Genomic DNA, 20,968 nt, shown 5'->3' with positions numbered 1-20,968 from the left:
GACGAGGTACATGAATATATATGAGTATACCTCGTCTGTGCTATTATCGTTGACTAAGAATAGGATAGACTGGACAATCAATAATTTTTCGTGTTCCATGCTTTGGAAGTCACCCATTTTCATGTCACATTCTACCATATCGATTTAGGCAGATTCTATATAAATAATGTATTTAAACAAATGACGTGAAGTATTGAATAAAATAATTAATTGTTTAATCATAATAGAAAGATTGTGAAAATTATATTAAATAATGTTCAAAAATGTTATTGAAATAAAATAATTTAATTATTTTAAATTTTCTATGATATTTTTACTTTGCTAGTAAAGTAAAATTTTAACTTCTAAATTAAATTTAGATAATGTTAATTATTAAAAATATCTTTCCTACTTATTTCAAAGAATCTCTTAATTTTATTATAATATTTTTTATTTACAATACTAATTAATAAAAGATTTGTATGAAAGATTTATATATTTTTAGAAATATAAATAAAAAGTGTATATACGAAAATACCAGTATTTTTATTTGTTGATTTATGAATGTATATGAAAAATCATTTTTACTAAAATATTTTAAAATTTTTAAAAAGTAATGATAAAATAAAATATATATATATATGCTATGTGTGTATGTGAGTTTGCATGGGTACATGGTGTGTGCTACAAATTTTTTACATTGATACAAATAATTTACGTTACAAATTTATGTTACAAAGAAAAAAAAAATACTCAAAATATTCAAAAAAATATTTTTCTGATAAATAACTTTAAATGATTTTGGATAAAAATATTTTCAAAGAAAATTGGAGATCAGTGCAGCACTGATGACATTTACGGATGGTCTTGAAAGAGGCGAAGTGACATCAATTAAAAGAATTGCCTTATTACAATAAGATTTTATATAAAAAATTTTGAGAAATGTTTATGGTTTTTTTTCGCAAAAATTATATATCTTGTACATATAATCTTTCACGAGTAAGTAGTAAGTATACGCTTTTACTAAAAAAACGTTAAGGTTAAGTTTATAAAAACATCGAAGTTTAATATGAATGCTTTTAAAAACAAAGTTTTAGTTTATTTAATTTCATTTATTTTACTTTAAAGAAAAATTTTATATAAAATATATATATATATTAATGTAGGGGATGCGTTCCTCTAGCTTTGGTCCTACAACTAGGGCCAATAAACGTATAAACGTAATCTAAGGGAGGCATTATTAGGCCCCTGCCAATACCGGTAGGCCCATAAAGTAATTGGGAATATTATTACTTTATGGATTTGATCTTGCCCAATGATGCCTCTTGGCCTAAAATGACTTACCTTCCCAATTACATGATTGGGAAGGGAGACAGAAACAAAACCTAACACATTCCCAATTTTAATAAATATATTCATTCCAACAAGTATTTCATTTGTAATTTTGGTAAGGCGTATAAAACTTGGGTTGCTACAATGAGGGATGAAATACCACTAAGCAGGCCTGATCCTGTAATTAAAAAGCTGGATAATCCATTGTTTCACTCCATATTTACACCAGAACTTAACACTTTAGCACAAATATTTAAAAAGTATAATCACGAACTAAAAATTGCTGGTGGTGCAGTCAGAGATATTTTAATGGATATAAAACCAATAGATTTGGATTTTGCAACAGATGCTACCCCACAGGAAATGAAAAACATGTTTGAAGAAGAAAATATTAGAATGATCAATAATAATGGAGAAAAGCATGGTATAACAAAATATATATTAACCTTTTTTGTTATTGACATTCTAATATATTTAAAATCATTTTGTGGGAATTATTTCAGGTACGATTACCTCAAGAATAAATGATAAATTAAATTTTGAGATCACAACACTTAGAATTGACACACATACCAATGGCAGGCATGCAGAAGTTGAATTTACGAAAGATTGGGAACTAGACGCTCTTCGCAGAGATCTTACAATAAATTCTATGTTTCTTGATTTAGAAGGAAGAATATATGATTATTTCTTTGGTTATGATGATTTAATGAAACGAAGAGTTAAGTTTGTAGGAAATCCAGTACATAGAATTAAGGAAGATTATCTACGAATCTTGAGGTATTTCTTGATTGATATCTTATTTTCATATATCTAATAATATACAGGTTTGCAAATTGAATAAATTAGTAATGAAACTAAATTTTAATATTCAATTGCGTAAAATTAAAATTTGCAGATATTTTCGATTTTATGGAAAAATTTCAGACCAACCAGATGCTCATGATGAATATATTATAACAGCAATAAAAGAAAATATACATGGACTGGAAATAATATCTGGAGAAAGAATTTGGAGTGAATGGTCAAAAATCCTTTCTGGAAATTATGTTAAAGAAATAACATTTAAAATGTTAGAATGTGGTATTGCAAGGTAATAATAAATTAAAAAGTAAAGTAGAAATAAACTTAATGTAATGTATTTAATAATTTTTAATTTCAGATTTGTAGGACTTCCAGAAAACCCAAATATAGAAAAGTTCGAGGTTATTTGCAATATATCTAAAAAAAATAACATTTCTTTACAGCCGATTACTTTTCTTGCTGTACTGTTAAAAAATGAAAGTGAAGTGTTTGAGCTTCATCGTAGATTAAAATTATCTGCATATGATAGAGATTTAGCATTATTTTTAATTTCATTCTGGGAAGATAAACCTTCAATAGATCTTTTAAAATTTTATAAGGGAATTCTTATTCATTGGAAAGGAAACGTTGTTAATGCAAAAGAATATATTTGTGAATTATTAAAATGTAAACAATATTTTGATCTTGCTGAAAATATAAAAAACCTAATAATACCAAGGTAAAAAGCTTTAAAGTTATAATAAAAAGTACGTTAAGATATAAATATTTTGCATTTTTTTATTGATTATATAAAACAAAAGTAATGATATATATATTTCATTTTTTATATATTAATATATAATGCATAAAATGTATTAATATATTATAACAATAATAGATTACATATCAAATTATATACACAACATTCAATACCATCAAATAATTCAAGATTATTAATATTGTTATTATTGCTCAAATATATTATAAAATATTTTCTTGTATTTTTTAATGTATTTTCAGATTTCCAGTTAGTGGAAACATGTTAAAACCATATGTAGAAAGGGGAAAGGTGATGGGTATTGTTATTAAAGAATTAAAAAATATTTGGTTGGACAAAAATTTTGAAATAAGTGCAGAAGAATTACTACAAGAGGTTCCACGAATTGTTAGTGAACTGGAAGATAACTCAGAGAAACATAACATGTTTTTAAATAAATAAATTTTAATATTATGTATATTATTTTACTTTTTTAATGATCTCAAAATTACTGTATAATAGTATATAATTTTACAAAGGGATAAAAAAAAAGGAAAAACAATTATACATTTCTAATAATGTATAATGTTATGAAAATATTATATATTAAGTTTTTTAACAGTATAAGACACATTTATTTTTAAGAGCATCACATATTTATAGTAGATTGCAATCCCTTAGAATTTATTTACATAGTAGACGCACGTGAAAAAACTTGCAGACTCGTTATAACAACTCGTAAAATACAATACAGATTTACTTGATTATTGAGTCTTTTATTATACAATAAAGCCTTGATTATTCGATATTTACTTGAAATTAAATTTGAATTTGAATTTTAAAATACATTATATATTAATTTAAAATTTTGAAATTCTCTCACTTTAATTAAAAAATAGAGGAATTCATTATTAGTATTTTTTTTTCTCAAATTTAAATTCAATAAATATAAAATTTTGTATTGAATTGAATAATTAAGGTTTCATTTGAAAAAAATAAAAATCATGCCTAATAGTGCTTCAGATACAATTTTAAAATATTGAGCATCAAATGCTATTTTGATTAAAAAAATGTTTTAAGCATAAATTTAAAGATAAATTTTTATACTAATTTCACGTGAACACATTACCAATTCGATTTTTATAACTTTACATTGTAAACTTATTAACTACCATTCCGCATCACCGTTCATTTTCTGAAAAACATAATCTTTACCGCTAAGGTTCATTATTCCGTCTTTGAGGTAGAATTTCCATTTATTTCTACTCCTTGTTATCTGAAAATTGGTTTCTCAATTATTCAATGTCAATTTTTGAATTTTAATCAATAAATCTCTTAGAACTTTTTTTTATTTACCAAAACAATGTATTACAACAAAATTATTAAATACCTTGTCATATTGACATACGACAACATTATCAGTATCAAAAAGATCTGCTGGATCATCATCAGTTACATCATCTTCTGAATTCAATGGTTCCTACGAAATAATAGTCATATTATTAAATTTTATAATAAAGATTTATATTTATAGGTAAATATATAAATAATATTTCAAATACCTCTTCTCTTGTCGCAGCTTCATCATTTTCTTCTTCTTCTTTGTCATCAAGATCTTCTTCTTCATCTTCATTATCCTCTTCTTCCTCTTCTTCATCATCATCTGACGAATCTCCAAGTGGACCATCTATTTGTGCTATATTATTCTATTTATAAAAAAAATAAAAGAAATAACTAACTTTTCTACTTACATTTTTTTTGTTAAATGAATAATTATTGCATATCTTACTTGTATATTCATTAGAGAATTAACTAACAAAATTTTTACGTAACATAATAATCTTTTTACTAACGAAATAAAGATATACTTTAGAATTATACTTTTATTACCTGATTTTGAACAGGCCGTTGGGAGACATTGTTTGCACTTTGTGTAACAACTTGAAGAGACTGATTAACTTGGAGTGGAGCCAATGTTGTTTGTCCCTAAGAAATGCGAAGTTAATATATTGCTAAAATAATGAAACTTGATTTATTATTATATATTTCGATTTACTTGATTTTGGACAGATCGTTGAGAAACATTATTTGCACTTTGTGTAACAACTTGAAGTGGAGCCAATGTTGCTTGACCCTGAAGTGTGGAGTTAACATGTTGCTGGAGTAATGTGGAAGCTAAATTTGCTGGTAATCCCATTGCAGCTGTAATAACTGGTCCTGTTAAAATTGTATGTAATTGGTTACCTAAAAATAAATTAATTAGTTGTAACTATGTGATCTTTATTTTCCTATGTTAATATATGTCAATTATCATATGAAAATAATTTTAACTTACCTTGAATTGCAGATGCAGGAACCTGAATGGTTAAAACTCTTAATGGAGCATCAGGAACACCTGTCTGTGGTGGCAATGTTATTTGAATAGGTACTTGCCGATCCATTACTGCTGATGTTGATGTTACTAATTGCTGTACTGGTGTACCAGTGTGTTGTATACCAGTTGTTGTTGAGTGACATTGTGTCTGAGTTTGCGACTGCTGAGGGGATTGCTGCTGTTGTGATTGTTGTTGCTGTTGTTGTGATGCTTGTTGAGAAACAGAATTTCCTCCTGTTTGTTGTACAAAATGATTTCCTATATTTACTCCTAAAAGTACAGACATTAAACTTGCTGCGAAAGCATATTTTCAATTTTTAACAGAAATCAAAAATTTATTTGTGAATTTTCTAAATTACTAATGATAAGCCAATTTATTATAATTATGTATTACTTGATAGGTTTTTCTCTTTTACAAAAATTTCTTAAATTATTTTTGCAGAAGTTTTATAAAAGAAAGTATAGATTTTACCTTTGTTAACAGGCACAGCTTTGTGCGTATTTATTTGGGGAACTTGAGGCTCTGGAGGATCTGGATTAAGTTCAACAGCTTTACTAGACATTAATTTGGTTTCCCATATTTGTTTGAGCTCTTGTAATACTTGTTCATCTACACCTTCATCTATAAATGATTCCCTTACACCTGATATAACATCCTCTATCACAGTATTGTATAGTTTCAGCTGTAATTAATATAATGTTGTTATCAATTAATATTCTTAAAGTTCATATTACTTTATTTGTGTAATAACATTTCTCTTGTTTACTTTTTTTACTTTATATATCAATCTTGTATTAAAGTCTAGTTTCAATGAAATATGTCAATCTAAAATGTATCAATATGATTTTATATATATATATATATATATATATATAAAATTAAAGATTAATATTAATAATAAAATAAAATATTTCTAAATCATTCATGAAATTCCATAGCTTCATTTATTAATGAATTACTTGTTACTATTACCTACACTTCTGTGTTTTATTCAAGGAAATTTAGAAAATATACTGTACATATAAAGTGTACAACAATCATTGTCTAATGTGATTCAATGGCATAAAAAAATATAAAAGGACACTGAAACCAATATTAAAATATTATCATCGATCTTAACCTACAATCTAAAAATTTTTTTAGAGAAATTCATCTGAAAGAGCAAATGCAAATAATCTATGCAATAATGCAATAAATCTAAATTCTCATTGATAACGTTTTGAAACTTTGATGTTATACAAGCTAGAAATTTGTAATTATTAAAAAATTACAAGGCAATTTGATTGGAAACAGAATAATTGTCGAAGAAAAGAATAATTTTTGGTTGGAGCAAAAAGGATCAAAGACGAGGATAACAATAACAAGGGTGTTAACATAAATCAAGTGATAAAAACCGTCATTGTCGTCATTGTGGTGATTACAATTAACTGTTTTCTTTTTTTTAATCAGTCGTTGCTTTTATTCATATTTACTACTCACCACACTTGTCTGACTGAGGGCCATTGCGAGGATAATTCGTATTGTCTAATGAGGAAAAACAATAAGAACAATCCAACGAATAAATCAGCCCCAGTTCAGAAGCCGATCCGTGGTAGCATCGCTCTTTTATATACTGTGGACACGTCTCCCATTCCACCTAACTCTAACATGGATTGAGAACAGTATCCAACGAAAAATCAGTGCATCCAATATCCACAGATTAAATACCTACAAATTAAGAAAAAGTATACGTAAACAATGATAGTGAAAATTAAATCACTAAATTCAACTTTTCTTCATTAATTTTAATTTTATCTCATTTCATAATGAAAGTTATTTTTTTATTATAATTTATAAAAATACATACTATATTACAATTTACTTTGAACTTGAATCGCGATGAGCAAATGCCAACGTTGCAAGAATCGGGAATTTTCAATTTTTTCTTTCAGGTTATGATAGAATATATAGGGAAATTGTAATTAACGTTTCTCTAGGGAAATTCCACTGAATAACTAAATTTATCTATATATCTGTACACCTTGTACGGTTCAACTTTTGTTCTAAACTTTTTTTTTGTTAGATGGCTGCAAGTGGATGAAAAATCGGGCGTCACATTACAGGTAACACCCTGTATATGTCTGTCCTTGTCGCACGCTAGTGCTCTCGTTGTCTATCGTGGAAATATATCTATCCTTGTCGCACGCTAGTGCTCTCCTTGTCTAATGACATTAGACAAGGAAAGCAACAATGTGCGAGAAGGACAACCTTCGATCTATTGAAAAAAAAATTCAACTTTTTACACAGACTTTTTCCAGGACAAAATACACATGGAATGAAAGCGGGGAGCCTAATTTTAAGAAGGCATATAAAAAAGTTTGCAAACTATTCCTCTTAATTAGGTTTTTTTCGTAATTAGTGTGAACTGTCACAATATGGACATGGTGGTACCATCTAGCGGTAGCTCAGTGGTACTATTATTTATAAAAATACTTATTTCTGCATTTTACGGGTCAAATGTGGTATGAAAAGAAAACTGAGGGCCTAATTAGGGTAATACAATCACAAAAGTCCACAATTCATGTCGCTAAATTAGGTTTTTTTGCAAATGAAAATTTCTCTGTTTTACGAGGTAAGAAACACTAGCGCCGCTTTTTGTGGTAGACCGGTGGAACTAAACGCTCTATAATCATATAATTAATTTTTATTTTTCACGCTACAAGTTACGAACACATATTTCAAACTGATAATGCTATCAGTTACGTTCGCAAATAAATCTGAATCCAATGTTCACTATAGTTTCCGAGAAATTATGAGCAAACTACTGGCACTACTGCTAACGTAAACGAAATTGAAACATTCTTTATATACGTAAACTATACTTAAACAAAACATAAAACGGCAGTTTAGGGTGTCTAAAATATAATACGATAATAGTTCACAAATGATTCCTTTGAATTAATTTCTTCTCGTAATTTGTGGAAAAACTGTCACTTGTCAATGTTTACAGGAAACGGTGGCGCCATCTATTGATAACTCGGTAGTACTAAAAACAGAATTTTCTACTTTTAGAAAGAATTTAGAAGAAATTAATATAACATACAAGTAAAAATAAGTAATAAGAATAACTTAACAAAAATTCTTGAGAGAAACATTTTTAAAATCAATCAGGTCTAAAATAACATTAAAAGAAAGTAAAATTTTTCTAGTTAAAAATAAAAATTTTTATATTTTATTTAAAAATTTCTTCATATTACTATAGAAATGTTATTATTATTTTAATTTTTAATAATAATATTTGTGAAAAGAGTACAGTTCCTCATTTTTAGAAATAGAAAAACTATAATCTTTAATATTTAAAATATTGTGTTGTAGTTTTCCTTACAATTAACAATGTCGTGACATCAGTTTATAGAATCTTAATATAAAAATATTATACAATGTCACTGTAATATGTTGTAAAGGAACTGAAATGAAAGATATAAAATTAGTATTTACAAGTTCCAATCTTGCATCTTATAAAAGGCAGTATGTTGTATCCGGGAGTAAAAAAATTATTTAATATAGATACAAAATTAATAAGTCTCTTATCGCTGTATCATTTTTTACATTTATGGTTTTACTGCATTGTTATTTAATACCAATTTACTATGTGACAGTATATATTATTACAAATAAACATTTCATAAAACTACAGAAGATCCATGGATCTAATAACAAATATAGTTATAAAGTAAACTGAGAAATATAATAAATTATTTTTAAGTAGAAAAGAAACATAGGTTTAATTTAAATTTCTTTTGTAAATAGGACTACACAAAAATTAAAATAAATACCTATACAAGCATTAATTATCCAGTATTATCAGAAATATAATAGAAACGGAAATATTAATTATTCAGTGTTAGTCTTCTATTAATACTAAAAAAATAAAAACATTGATAGGTTTGCTAAAAATTCATCATAAAGCATGGTTTTATTTATTAGAGCTAGCCTATACAAATTCACGATTCTTTATTAATAATAACAAATGACAGGATTAAATCAACTTTTTACAATCTTTCATTTATTCTCTCGTACACTCTCTCTCTCACATTCTTTTTTCATATACATAGTTATACCATTAAAGAATTCGAAAAGTTTGCTGTTTCCATGAATCAAACATTCTAAAATAATAAAACATTTGTTTCCAGTGATTTAAAATCTGATTTACATATCAATAAAAATGTTTACGATTATTCTGAACAGCAAGCAAATTTCTTACGAGTAATTCAATGTTTAGCAGAGAATATGTTATACAAATTCACTGAATAACGAACATCTTAAATAATAATATATACATTATAAATCTATAGATAAGAATCTTGGAAATTTAAAATTACACTGGTAATTTATCATTTTTTTAACCCTTTAATGATTGTTGAGTAAATCGAGTACTTCAGAATTATTTCATTAGCCAATCTTTAATCATAATATAGTGTCATTTTAATATTGGCGAAAGGATCATGTTTTAATATTTTCTCATATAAATCTTATTTAGTAAATTTTTAATTTTTAATTCTAATTGAATGCACAAACAGAATTTGTTGTTTAATTAATTATAATAAATTGTACTTCTGCATGTCGTATTGTCCACACATAAAAGATATATGAAATAAATAAAATTACTATAATAAATTTTTTATTTAAATGCATATTTCCATTTCGCCAATAATAGTAAACATTATTAAAAATATTATGTTATAGTGAAACTTCTTTCAGTCCCTTCCGATTGGCCAAAAATGAAATAAAATTCTACATATAATGCATTGGAACTGTTGAAGATAATATTTCATGATGATGAAGACAGACTTTCAAGATCAATATCAGAAAGAAAAATATCAGAGGAATCAGGAGATCTGCTATAGTGTGTCATATTGTCTCCAGAATCATCTCCATCAGCTGAATCATCCTCATCATCGTCATCATCATCATCGTTATTTTCACGATTATTTCGTTCATTTTCATCACCATTTCCTTCTGCTGCTGCATCTGGGTTATCTGCATCTATTTAAAAATGAAATAAAAATAAATTTAAAGATTGTTGAAGGTATATATCTAACACGTTAATAATAGGAAAGGAAAGGAAAGAAATCTAAAGGAAAAAAGATTAATAATTAAATTATTAAGAGCGTTATATACCGTCAGCATTATTATCATCAGAACTAGAATTCGAACCATCATCATCACTTGCATCAAGATCTTCTTCATCATCATCTTCATCTGTTTCATCTTTATCGCCTTTTCTCCTGCCGACATCGTACAACCTTACACTGGATTCATGATTATCATCAAATTCATTAAGTATTTCCACTACTGCTATCTGTGTGTCAAATTTATTGCAAGCCAATCCGTAAACCCCTCTTCTAACATCGTAAGTGGCTATAATCATTTAATTATAATTATTCTCATTATAAATTGTATAATTCTACAATATTTTGTATACAATATACAATAAATTATATAATTTTCATTTAATTATTATAAATTGGATTAATTCGAAATATGCAATAAAAATTAAAAGTTATCTAATAGATCCATATAATTAATTAATATTAGTGTATCTTACCAATATTACTGTAATCCAAAGCATCTAATGTCTTAAATGAAGTAATATAATTGGTTTCATCTATATTTTCTTTTTCCAATGACACAGCATATATAATATTATTAACAGGAGAAAAAATTACTTCCATTTGATCAAGTGTTGGCACTGTTTTTAGCAAATGAAAAGTTCTTAAATCCCAAACTTCCGTGTTTGATACTACTTCTATACCTGTCAAGATATTATTTAATATTAATTAATGTATACTTAATATAAATTATTACATATATTATTTTACATTACATTCCATTTACTTATTATTAAATTATAAGCCATCAATGTTAATACCATTAGGATGAAAAACTCCATTAAGTGTTTGATTTAATTTGTCAAATTTATGAATTTGTTTTCCTGAATTTGCATCCCACAAAATTCCATCATGTAGAACCAACTCATCATTCATACTAAAAGTAGCACGGTTCATAGTATATCGATTGGAGATTGAAGGAGCAAAACTGGTTAATAATTGTCCAGTAGCTATGTCATAAATCTAAAAAAAAAAGTGATAAAAATAATTAGATATAGATGGAACCGTTTATATGTTGACAATTATGTAGAAAAAATACATACTGTTGCAATATCGCTATCGGTCCCTATAATTCTGTCTTGAAGTTTTCCAAATTCAACGTATTCTACATTTTCTAAAGATAATTTTAAATCAAAAAATGTTCCTATACTCCAAAGTACAGACATGGGACTTCTCCATGGGGTAGAAGTTAATAACAAATTTCCACGCTGATTACATTCCATGTGATAAACGTAAGATTCATGACATGAATATGTCGCTTCCTCTAATCCTGTATGTATATTATACATTTTTACATCTCCTGCATAAGTACCTAACATTAAATATTGTTGACAAGGCTGTAAAAGTAATACGATATTTTGAATTAGAATATATGTTTTACTTATTACAAATATATGATTATGAATTTTTTAATACTAATAAAATAAAGATAACGTTACTGAAAAGATACAATAGGTGAAGGTTGCAACATCCGTAGGCCGGAAAGTTTTTACAGGACAAAATCGGCTATAAATAAGTCTTCTATCCAATCTTCTACCATCCATGCCTAATGCTCTTCTAGCCAGTCTTACTGTTACATTTGTTGGTGTTGAATTCTTTGTACAGGGATCTGGACACTTATGTGGTCTGTTAAATTAAGTAAAACATTTTATGACAATATCGTAAGAATCAATTGAAAAATTCCATTTAAATCATGTAGATAAATTAATTTAATAAATACGTACTCAAATAGATTAAATTGTGGGCAAGTAACCATAGGATTTTTACATAATGCATGTTGATTAGTTAAATATTCCGTTATAATAGAATCTAATGTTATAGTAGATGGATTCGATGTAGCTACTCCAGGTCCTCCACCACCTGCAGGATCTCTCGAAATTTGTTTCTGTAGTGATCGACACACTGTCGGCTGATTGATTGAGTGACAATTTATTTGATTGACTAGAGGTTGTTTATCGGCTTGGTTTTTTCTAAAATTATTTAATTATCTTATTTAATTTCTTATTATTTATAATTTTTAAATAATAAAAAATTATATAACAAACTTACTTTTGATTAATCTGTAGTTTTATTAGTTGATTTGTATTATTTGGAATAACATTTTGATTGAGGCAGTCAGAATGTTTCATCCGTATATTATTTCCAGAAGATAATGATGATGAACTGGAACTATTGTTTGAGTGAGATATGTACCTAAACGATGAAGTAGGAGTAGTATTGTTTCGAGAAGTAACTTCTCTTTGATTGCATCTGTTCGTACTGTACAAATTCACTGTGGCGCTAGGAGAGAACCCATTTCTTGTCTGAACAAAAAAAATATATATTTGAATTTCAAATGCTTTCTTTCTTATTATATCTATCTAACGAATTTAAAAACAAAAGTTGCTCAATTTTTATAAATATAAAACTTACTCCAGTAGTTGCAGGACTACGGTACGTAAATGGTTGATATGTACATACAGGTTTCATAATTGCAGAAGAATCTAAATTTGCTTCCCTATGAAGTGTTGATGCAGTTTCTGTTAAACCTTTTGACATTAAATGTTGATATATTAATTGATTTAACTGTTGTTCATTGTATTGTATTCTTGTCTGTGCTACTACATTTGCCTATATAAAGTTAAAATTTGGTGTTATTATATTCGATGGTAATTAAATTAATTAAATTCAAAATAAAACTTACTCTATGTAAACTAGCTAAAGAAATTTCATATTCTGCACCAGTAGGTTTTGCTTCTCCAGAAACTCTTCCCATTAATTCTAAAGCATATTTTTGAAACATAACATGTTCCTGCCTCTTTTCTTGAAGTATTGGATCTTTCATAAGTGCTTGAATTTGTCCATCGGTAAACATTGGAAGCTTACTAATTATTTGTCTTACTTTTTCACTTCGTGCCAAACCTGCCAAAGCACGACAAGCCAATGCTCTTATACTATCTGCATCTGTGATTGGAGTTTTAACCATCATCAATTGTAATAAAACCTACAAAATAAAGAAAAAAATTAAGTTAAATTAAGAAAAATGTAATGGTGTTTAATATAAGAATTATTAAAATTTATTAAAATTGTTTATAATTATCATTTGCTTAGATAAAATAATTTTGTATATAATTATAAAAAAATATTCACATACATACCATTATTCCATTATTAGACCTAACACTTCCCCAAATTTTTTGTATTAGTTCTTCACTATTGTTGTTTGCTTTTTTCTTAGCAGAACCTGTTACTGAATATCTTGCAACATTACCACCAATCTGTAACGAACAAAAACAAACAAATAATTGTGATACATAAGTCATTTTAAATTTATTCAATTGTTTGATACTTATTTTAATATAAATCATTACCCTATTTATAGGAGCACAGACACAATTAATTACAGCTCTTAGCGCAGCCCTTTGTACATCAGGATCTGCAATAATTTCGCATTCCGCTGCAGCTAAGAGTAAGTTAATTGCCATTGTCATTGACATATCAGGCATGTCTACTCTTTCACAAAGTAATAACATCACTTTTGGCACTACAGAACAAATAGCTATTACGTCTAAGCAAGAGCGAACCGTTTCTGCACTAGAAGTTGTATGAACCCTGCCACTGTAATTCCATTCCCTAGCAAAAGCAATAATCTGTAGAAGAAGTGTTATGCCTCCAAGACGATATAACTCCTCTACTGGCGGCCATACTGCTCTTACAGACATTAATTCCTGAAGTATTTCCACCTTTAATAAAAATAAATTTAATAGATACTTTTTTATTATGGTATATATATATATATGCCATACTAATGTTTTAATATTATGTCAGAAATAGTAAAAAATAATTAATTACTATGTGCAATTTTCAATTATCATGTAATATTTGATAACTTTAATTTTAATATTTTTACCTTTGCTTGAACTTCTTCACTACTTAACTTCACAGCTTTATAGGGTGGTAATGATGGTTGCCATGTATCACGCTCTGCTCTAACATTTTCTGCTCTCTGTAATTGTTCTGTTTTAAGATGTAAATGGGCTTCCATATATCGTTTTAAAGCTACTGCAACATGCCTAACTATTTGTCTAGAAGCACATTCTTCATCATCATTTAATGCTGGCTCTTCTTCTATATTTAAAATTGGTAATGTGGATATCTTAAAAAAAAAAAACAAATATTAAATTAATTAAATGAATGTTAAAATTTATAACAGTGATTTAAAACAATTCTTACCACATTAAAAAGTTTTCGAAGTCCATCCTGTGCATCAAATTCTTCAAGTATTACTTTAAATGGAAAAGAAAAGCCAAAAAACATTGTTGCATGACACCTTCCAGAATCATGACTTCGTTCTAGAAGCCATAATGCATAAGTAACAAGATCTGAAATAACATGCTTTGGCAGTAGACATACTCTTTCCATTGCATCTTCACAGTATGCTAAATAGTATAAGCAAATAGAGACTCCAGTAGCTGCAACACTGGGTCTTGGAACATCTAATAATTTCTGTAGACCACCAACACTGAGGAACTCAATAGAGAATTTTTTATGACAAAGAAGAGAAGCTAAATATTTTAAAGCTTCAAATGCTAAGCGACTATCCTTTGTTTCCCTAACATTGATATATTTTAAAATAAGTTCCAAAGCATTTTGTTCAAATACATGACCTAAAAACTCTTGATATTCACCCATTGGTGTAAGATACCTATTACAAAATACAAAATAAATACTGGTGTAAGATACCTATTACAAAATACATTTAATAAATACTTGAAAATAATGTGAAATATGAAATTAATATCTTTACCTCAGTATTAACATTTGTCTTGTACCTAATGTTGGAGGATGCATTTGTATATTTCCAATGACATATGATTCCATTTCTGCCCATGAAGAATTAGAATTCCCTTCTAATAATGTTGATAATGTAGTGGAACTTTGCATTGAAGATGAAGAATTTTTTTGTAAATTACATCTTACAGAAGTAACATTCAATGATTTATTATGCGTACTATGTGCCTTGGATGGTGTTACTTGATTATTTAAATTAGAATTTTTTGGCACAGACAAAGGTGGAGACATTATCTCTGGATATACTGTATTATTTTTTACAGTAGTTTCACACTCTGCACTATTTTTTTTTTTTTTAGGTAACGGAGCCGACTCTTCAGAGGACTGAGGACAATCTTCTTCTTCTTCAGAAAAATAATTACCATGATTCGAATTTTTAAGAATATCGTTTTCTTTCCGTTTTTCTCTTACCTTTAAATTTTATTTCACAAAGCATAATATGTACAAAATAATGTCAATTTTAATTTTATTATATATACATTGAGTTATTCTTACTTTTCTTTTCCCAGGCACACCTTTATTTTCTCCATCTCCTCCACTATTTCTATCTTGGCCAAAATGTGCAAATGGCCTATTGTTAGTTGCAAGTTGTCTTTCTTCCTGAGCTTCCTCTTGTAATTTATGGAGTCTTTGTAGCATCAGAGGTACCATTTTTGCATTTTGCTCTCTAAATCCTTTAATAAAATTACAAACAAATAATTGTTTCTTAAATTACATATTTTAAATATCGATACCAATATAAAACTTTATTTAAAATTAAATGAAACCTGTAGCAATTTCCTGAACTTCCATTGCAGCAGCTACAAGCCCAGTTGCATAACTTTGTAAGGGTTCTACACTTTTTTCTGCCCAAGAAAACAAACGATGAATAAGTCCTTCCATATCTGGCTGAAATACTGCAGAAGTTTCTAAACCAGGAAGAATATCAAGCATAAGACGACAAGCTGCAATATTGAGCTTTCTAACATCACGACCCGTAATTCCTGCACGTGACCAATAAGTGTCTCTTAAGTAATCATTTATAAGCTGTTAACAGATTAATAAATTATATAATAATCTTCTATATTATAATAATTTTATATTATTTTTTTTTTTCTAATACTAAACTTACCTTAGTCATAAAATTATCTTTTCTAAATAACACTTTCAATATATGTCCAAAATTGCACTCTGGATCTGTACGTGATGGATGTCTTTCATCAAACGGGTCAGGATCCATTTTCAAATAATTCTCTGTTTCTAATTCTATAATTTCTGCCAGTCTTCGTAATGTTGGAACTGGATCATATGTAGGTGATGAATGTTCCTCTTCCCATTGTCTCAGAATTTGAACTACATCTGTTACTTCTGCTAATGTTTCAGCACTTGACATCTTTATTATCCTATATATTTAATTACACATATATATGTGAGACTCATAAAGAATTTCTTTAATATTTTTAAATCATTTGTTATATTCTTTAATTCTTCAATTTCATAATTATACTAGTAGAATTTTATTATTTTTATATTATACATATTGAACAATGCATTAATTTTTAAAGATTTCAATTAAATATTTAATATATTCATAATATAAATACTTAACTATAATATATATAACTTAATAGTATAATAATATGATACACAATTTATAAATTATATTATAATATTACGTTCATACATGTACAACAAATAATCAAATAAAGTTAACAACTCCAACGATATCAAGGACCAGAATTATTCTTTTGTCTATTAATTTCAATTTCTCCTTTTGTAAAATAAGATTAAAACAAATTAAAATTGATGAAAATAAAATACCAATTCAGACAAAAATAAAATAATTCAACTTCGGCAAATGTACAATTATACAACAAAATGTGATTGACCAATTTTTGTATATTTTGTCATCTTGAGAAAGAAATCTTAATTTACATTGCTTTTGTTTAAGTAGTCGATTGTTAAACTAATTCGAGTTTGATGTTTATTTAATATCCGCGTGTCTTTAACTAATTGTACATTAACTTTGAAAACTAATAACTTAACCTTAAAAATTAAATATACAATAAATAATTATGAAAGTTCCAGAAGAAAACGTAAAAGATTAATAACAGACTAATTGCCAGGCAGAATTGAAAATAATACAAAGAATTAAGACGCTGATAGAATCAATTTATTAATGATTTTCATAGATCAAATGAAGAACGGCAGCATGTACATTACTAGGTTAGAGTCGACGAAGCATTTACCTTTTTTGAAATTTACTTGACAGTCGTTTGACAATTATTATAGCATACGTCGACTTTTACGGCGAATTATGTTATTAAATTGTTAGAGTGTGCAAAATTTCAATTAAGAACAATGTTTTCTTATAAAAATACGAAACGCAACCACCAACACGCACGCTAGAGACGGGCTAGTTAATTCAACTTTTGAAATCTATCAAAGTGTCACACACGATATAAAGTAGAGATTTTCGAATATTGCGTTGCAAACCAGCAGTTTTTGCCGATTTACCATATTCTGTTATGAAAAGAAAGTTTTAAAAATTATTGAAGTTTAATTTTTTTCTTTTTTATTAAATGCGCCGCTTAGTCAAAACTAATTCAAACTATACGATGCGAAAGTTGTTCTATAATTCATTAATAATTCATCCATAGTTGTTCGTTGATAGTTTTGATTTTTATTAATTAAAGATGATCATTAAAACAAAATTTTACTTGCTTTGAGAGTTTCTTGCAAAAGTTTGCTTGCAATTTTTAATTTAGAAAAGTACTGTTCTATACTATTATACACACGCGTACGTACATACATATATAAATCACCTTTATATGTACCTTTATATTACATTAAAGTTACTAATTTTATATTAATATAATTACAATTACATATAGTATATATTCATTCGAATGAATATTAGTAGTAAATCTTAATAACTTTGCGAACACATTCCATGATATGTATATTTCAACTAAACGAATCAATTTTACGAACACACTACCTGTGTCATATGATCATCATTAACTGGAGATACTTTCATTAGTAGGCGTTGACTTCTCGAAAAATTCGATCTGGAATTCGTGTATCCAAAAAGTGATTGAAAGATTATTGCTGGAAAAAGATCGGCAAATCCTTGAACTTCAAAATGGCATTAAGCGACGCAGATGTACAGAAACAGGTAATGTGTCATTTAAACTGAAATATTTGGGAGTTTCTTTTGAGCATCGATTTTAAGCTATTTTTGCATTTTACTCTATATTGTCGCTTGGATAGAATATTTGTTTCTGTCACTTTTCTTTGAGAAATTTTTGTTCATACAGTTTTCCCTCTTTTTAATAATGATTCAAACATCTTACAGTTAAATAAATTAATTAAATGTAAGTTTAATACTTTAATATAAGTTTCTGTTTGAAGATACATGTTAAGTAAGTTCAGTTATATTTTATATAAATAATAATTTTAGTAGCAATTTCGTTTGAATTGAAATTTTACCAAAAATAGTAATTTTAAAACAGAGAACTAAGAAGTATTTAAAATAATTATTAATCACTTACTTTTTTTAAGTTAGAAGTATTGTTATTCCTTTATATGTTTTACTTTAAATTCAATCGATGAAATTTTATGCACGGATAAAAATTTATATTTTTATAAAAAATAGAAATAAATCTAGAAAATTCGGATGAATTTAATTCTGTATTACTTTTACTTTAATATCTATCATTAATATATTTTTGTAATTTTTATTATTTTAGATCAATCACATGATGGCTTTCATTGAGCAAGAAGCCAATGAGAAAGCAGAGGAAATTGATGCTAAAGCAGAGGAAGAATTTAATATTGAAAAGGGACGTTTAGTTCAACAACAAAGGCTTAAAATTATGGAATATTATGAAAAAAAAGAAAAACAAGTAGAACTTCAGAAAAAGATGTACGTTTAATATCACTATTATAATAATCTTTAATAAAATTTAATATTATATGTAAATGTTATAGATTTTATTTAAGTAATTCAACTTTTTTTTTTATTTACAGTCAATCATCCAATATGTTGAATCAGGCTCGTCTAAAAGTTCTGAAGGTCAGAGAAGATCATGTGCGTAATGTACTTGATGAAGCTAGGAAGAGATTAGGAGAAGTAACACAAGATATTTCACGATATAGAGAAATTTTAAAATTATTAATTATACAAGGATTATGCCAGGTATAAGACTATTTACATTTAAAATAATTAAATTTGCTGTTTACAATATTTAACGTTATTTTTATTCATTTTTGTACTCTATAGAAGAGATAAATATTTACAAAATTTATCTTTATGCATTTCTAATTTGTAGTTAACAGAAAGCCACATTGTTATTCGTGTACGTCAAATAGATCTTCCTCTGGTAGAATCACTTCTTGATTCTGTTCAAGATGCTTATAAACAAATAACAAAAAAGGATGTTACAATTAAAATTGATCAAGATAATTTCCTTCCTTCTGATAGCTGTGGCGGTGTTGATTTACTTGCAGCAAGAGGTAAATAAATCATGTATATTTTTTAATAAGTTGCATTATAAATTATAAATAAAATTAAATAATCTATAACAATTTGATTTTAGGACGTATAAAAGTCAGCAATACTTTGGAAACAAGATTAGAATTAATAGCACAGCAACTAACACCAGATATACGTTCTGCCCTATTTGGATCCAATCCTAATCGCAAATTCAATGATTAAAAAATTCCTCTCATGTTTTCTTTTCTCTTCTTTTCATTTTACTTTCCTTTCTAACAAAACATTCCCTTCTAGAACGCTAAAAAAAATAAGAATTTGTTGTGTAGACTGTAGAATCTGTTGTTAATATTGTTGAAAAGAGAGAGAAAGTGAAATTGTAAATTATATATATTACATACATATATGTGTGTGTGTGTGTCCAAACTCTTATTGCACACATATTCAATATACATATATCTATAAAGTATTTTATGTGAAAATGATCGTAAATTCTTTAGTTCCTCAAAAATCAATTTCATTTCTTTTATTTTAATTAAGTTTTAATTATAATTCGAAATTTTTATTTGCTATGGTAAGTATAATTATTATTTAAAAAAAGAAAATCTTATAACAATATGTTGCAAGTATTTGTTCTTTTTACAAATTTCCTGTACAATCAAAGAATTTTTTGCATGAATGGCAATAATTAATTTTTAGTATAATTTCAAGGTTATCTCCATTTTTCTAAATGGAATCATATTTTTTGATTCATTAATCGATACAATATGATAGTCTGTAAAAAAAAAATCTAATTACGTCGAAAAACTATTAGGTTTATTTTAATTTTAATTCTATGAATCTTAATTTTAATAGGAAAAGATAGGTGCAATATTTTTGTGTTCATACTGTCCTTGTCTTTCATGCATAGATTTTATAAAATTGAAGTTAAAGTATCTCCTAAACTATTAATTTTTAGACATATAAGTTATTATATTATTTATTTTTGTATGTCGAGTTCCATTAACTAATTATTTCATTATATGACAAGTATATTATTTCACTTGAAAAATGGAAGTGACTTTAAAACCTCTGAAACCTCTTCATTTATAAAAAAAAAATCATTATCTAATATAGTCCTCCTCTGTACTGAATAATTTTCATTAACAAAGTTTCTTCATATCTCTAAAAATAACGGATATTTAAGATTATCAATGGAATATGCTGTGTTATATATATAAAACTATAATGTTCCTTAATATTTAATTTTTTAAATGTAACAAATAGAACAATATCAAATAATTTAAAT

The 20,968-nt window shown here is 26.9% G+C and overlaps 4 protein-coding genes across 8 annotated transcripts; 2 read left to right on the top strand and 2 right to left on the bottom strand.

Annotated features, from left to right (window-relative positions):
* The first annotated feature begins 639 nt into the window (after window positions 1-639).
* Window positions 640-3,325, top strand: LOC122532083 (CCA tRNA nucleotidyltransferase 1, mitochondrial). Of its 4 annotated transcripts, none has more exons than XM_043660530.1 (6): window positions 640-978; window positions 1,432-1,735; window positions 1,815-2,091; window positions 2,210-2,404; window positions 2,474-2,833; window positions 3,115-3,325. In XM_043660530.1, the coding sequence occupies exons 1-6, from the start codon at window positions 922-924 to the stop codon at window positions 3,311-3,313; spliced, it is 1,392 nt and encodes a 463-aa protein (XP_043516465.1). In that variant the 5' UTR covers window positions 640-921; the 3' UTR covers window positions 3,314-3,325. The 4 variants fall into 4 exon arrangements, with proteins under 4 accessions (XP_043516465.1, XP_043516467.1, XP_043516466.1 ...); XM_043660532.1 differs by having other exon boundaries at window positions 641-978; window positions 1,427-1,735; XM_043660531.1 differs by having other exon boundaries at window positions 641-985.
* Window positions 3,326-3,854: 529 nt separating this feature from the next.
* Window positions 3,855-6,899, bottom strand: LOC122532088 (transcription initiation factor IIA subunit 1-like). 2 transcript variants are annotated; one of them, XM_043660551.1, is made up of 8 exons: window positions 6,706-6,899; window positions 5,698-5,908; window positions 5,187-5,459; window positions 4,908-5,095; window positions 4,742-4,837; window positions 4,414-4,557; window positions 4,242-4,331; window positions 3,855-4,127 (listed from the first exon to the last, which is right to left on the bottom strand). In XM_043660551.1, the coding sequence occupies exons 1-8, from the start codon at window positions 6,727-6,729 to the stop codon at window positions 4,020-4,022; spliced, it is 1,134 nt and encodes a 377-aa protein (XP_043516486.1). In that variant the 5' UTR covers window positions 6,730-6,899; the 3' UTR covers window positions 3,855-4,019. The 2 variants fall into 2 exon arrangements, with proteins under 2 accessions (XP_043516486.1, XP_043516485.1); XM_043660550.1 differs by having other exon boundaries at window positions 5,187-5,495; window positions 6,706-6,895.
* Window positions 6,900-9,202: 2,303 nt separating this feature from the next.
* Window positions 9,203-17,782, bottom strand: LOC122532081 (protein mahjong). Its single transcript, XM_043660526.1, has 19 exons — window positions 17,435-17,782; window positions 16,318-16,588; window positions 15,974-16,232; window positions 15,702-15,880; window positions 15,163-15,617; window positions 14,589-15,060; window positions 14,266-14,511; window positions 13,727-14,098; window positions 13,514-13,633; window positions 13,060-13,359; window positions 12,789-12,986; window positions 12,426-12,679; window positions 12,101-12,346; window positions 11,816-12,002; window positions 11,420-11,713; window positions 11,138-11,339; window positions 10,814-11,020; window positions 10,387-10,626; window positions 9,203-10,251 (listed from the first exon to the last, which is right to left on the bottom strand). Exons 2-19 carry the CDS (start codon window positions 16,576-16,578, stop codon window positions 10,037-10,039), a joined length of 4,707 nt encoding a protein of 1,568 aa, XP_043516461.1. The 5' UTR covers window positions 16,579-16,588; window positions 17,435-17,782; the 3' UTR covers window positions 9,203-10,036.
* Window positions 17,783-18,181: 399 nt separating this feature from the next.
* On the top strand, window positions 18,182-20,162 carry LOC122532072 (V-type proton ATPase subunit E). The gene is made up of 5 exons (XM_043660512.1): window positions 18,182-18,363; window positions 18,938-19,113; window positions 19,218-19,386; window positions 19,520-19,703; window positions 19,787-20,162. The coding sequence occupies exons 1-5, from the start codon at window positions 18,331-18,333 to the stop codon at window positions 19,903-19,905; spliced, it is 681 nt and encodes a 226-aa protein (XP_043516447.1). The 5' UTR covers window positions 18,182-18,330; the 3' UTR covers window positions 19,906-20,162.
* Window positions 20,163-20,968: the final 806 nt, after the last annotated feature.

The sequence above is a fragment of the Frieseomelitta varia genome, unplaced genomic scaffold (genome assembly GCF_011392965.1).
Source record: "Frieseomelitta varia isolate USP_RPSP 00005682 unplaced genomic scaffold, Fvar_1.2 scaffold_433, whole genome shotgun sequence".
In the NCBI taxonomy this organism is placed as follows: domain Eukaryota; kingdom Metazoa; phylum Arthropoda; class Insecta; order Hymenoptera; family Apidae; genus Frieseomelitta; species Frieseomelitta varia.
The sequence above is the reverse complement of the archived record's forward strand: the minus strand, read 5'-3'. Positions and strand labels throughout refer to the sequence as shown.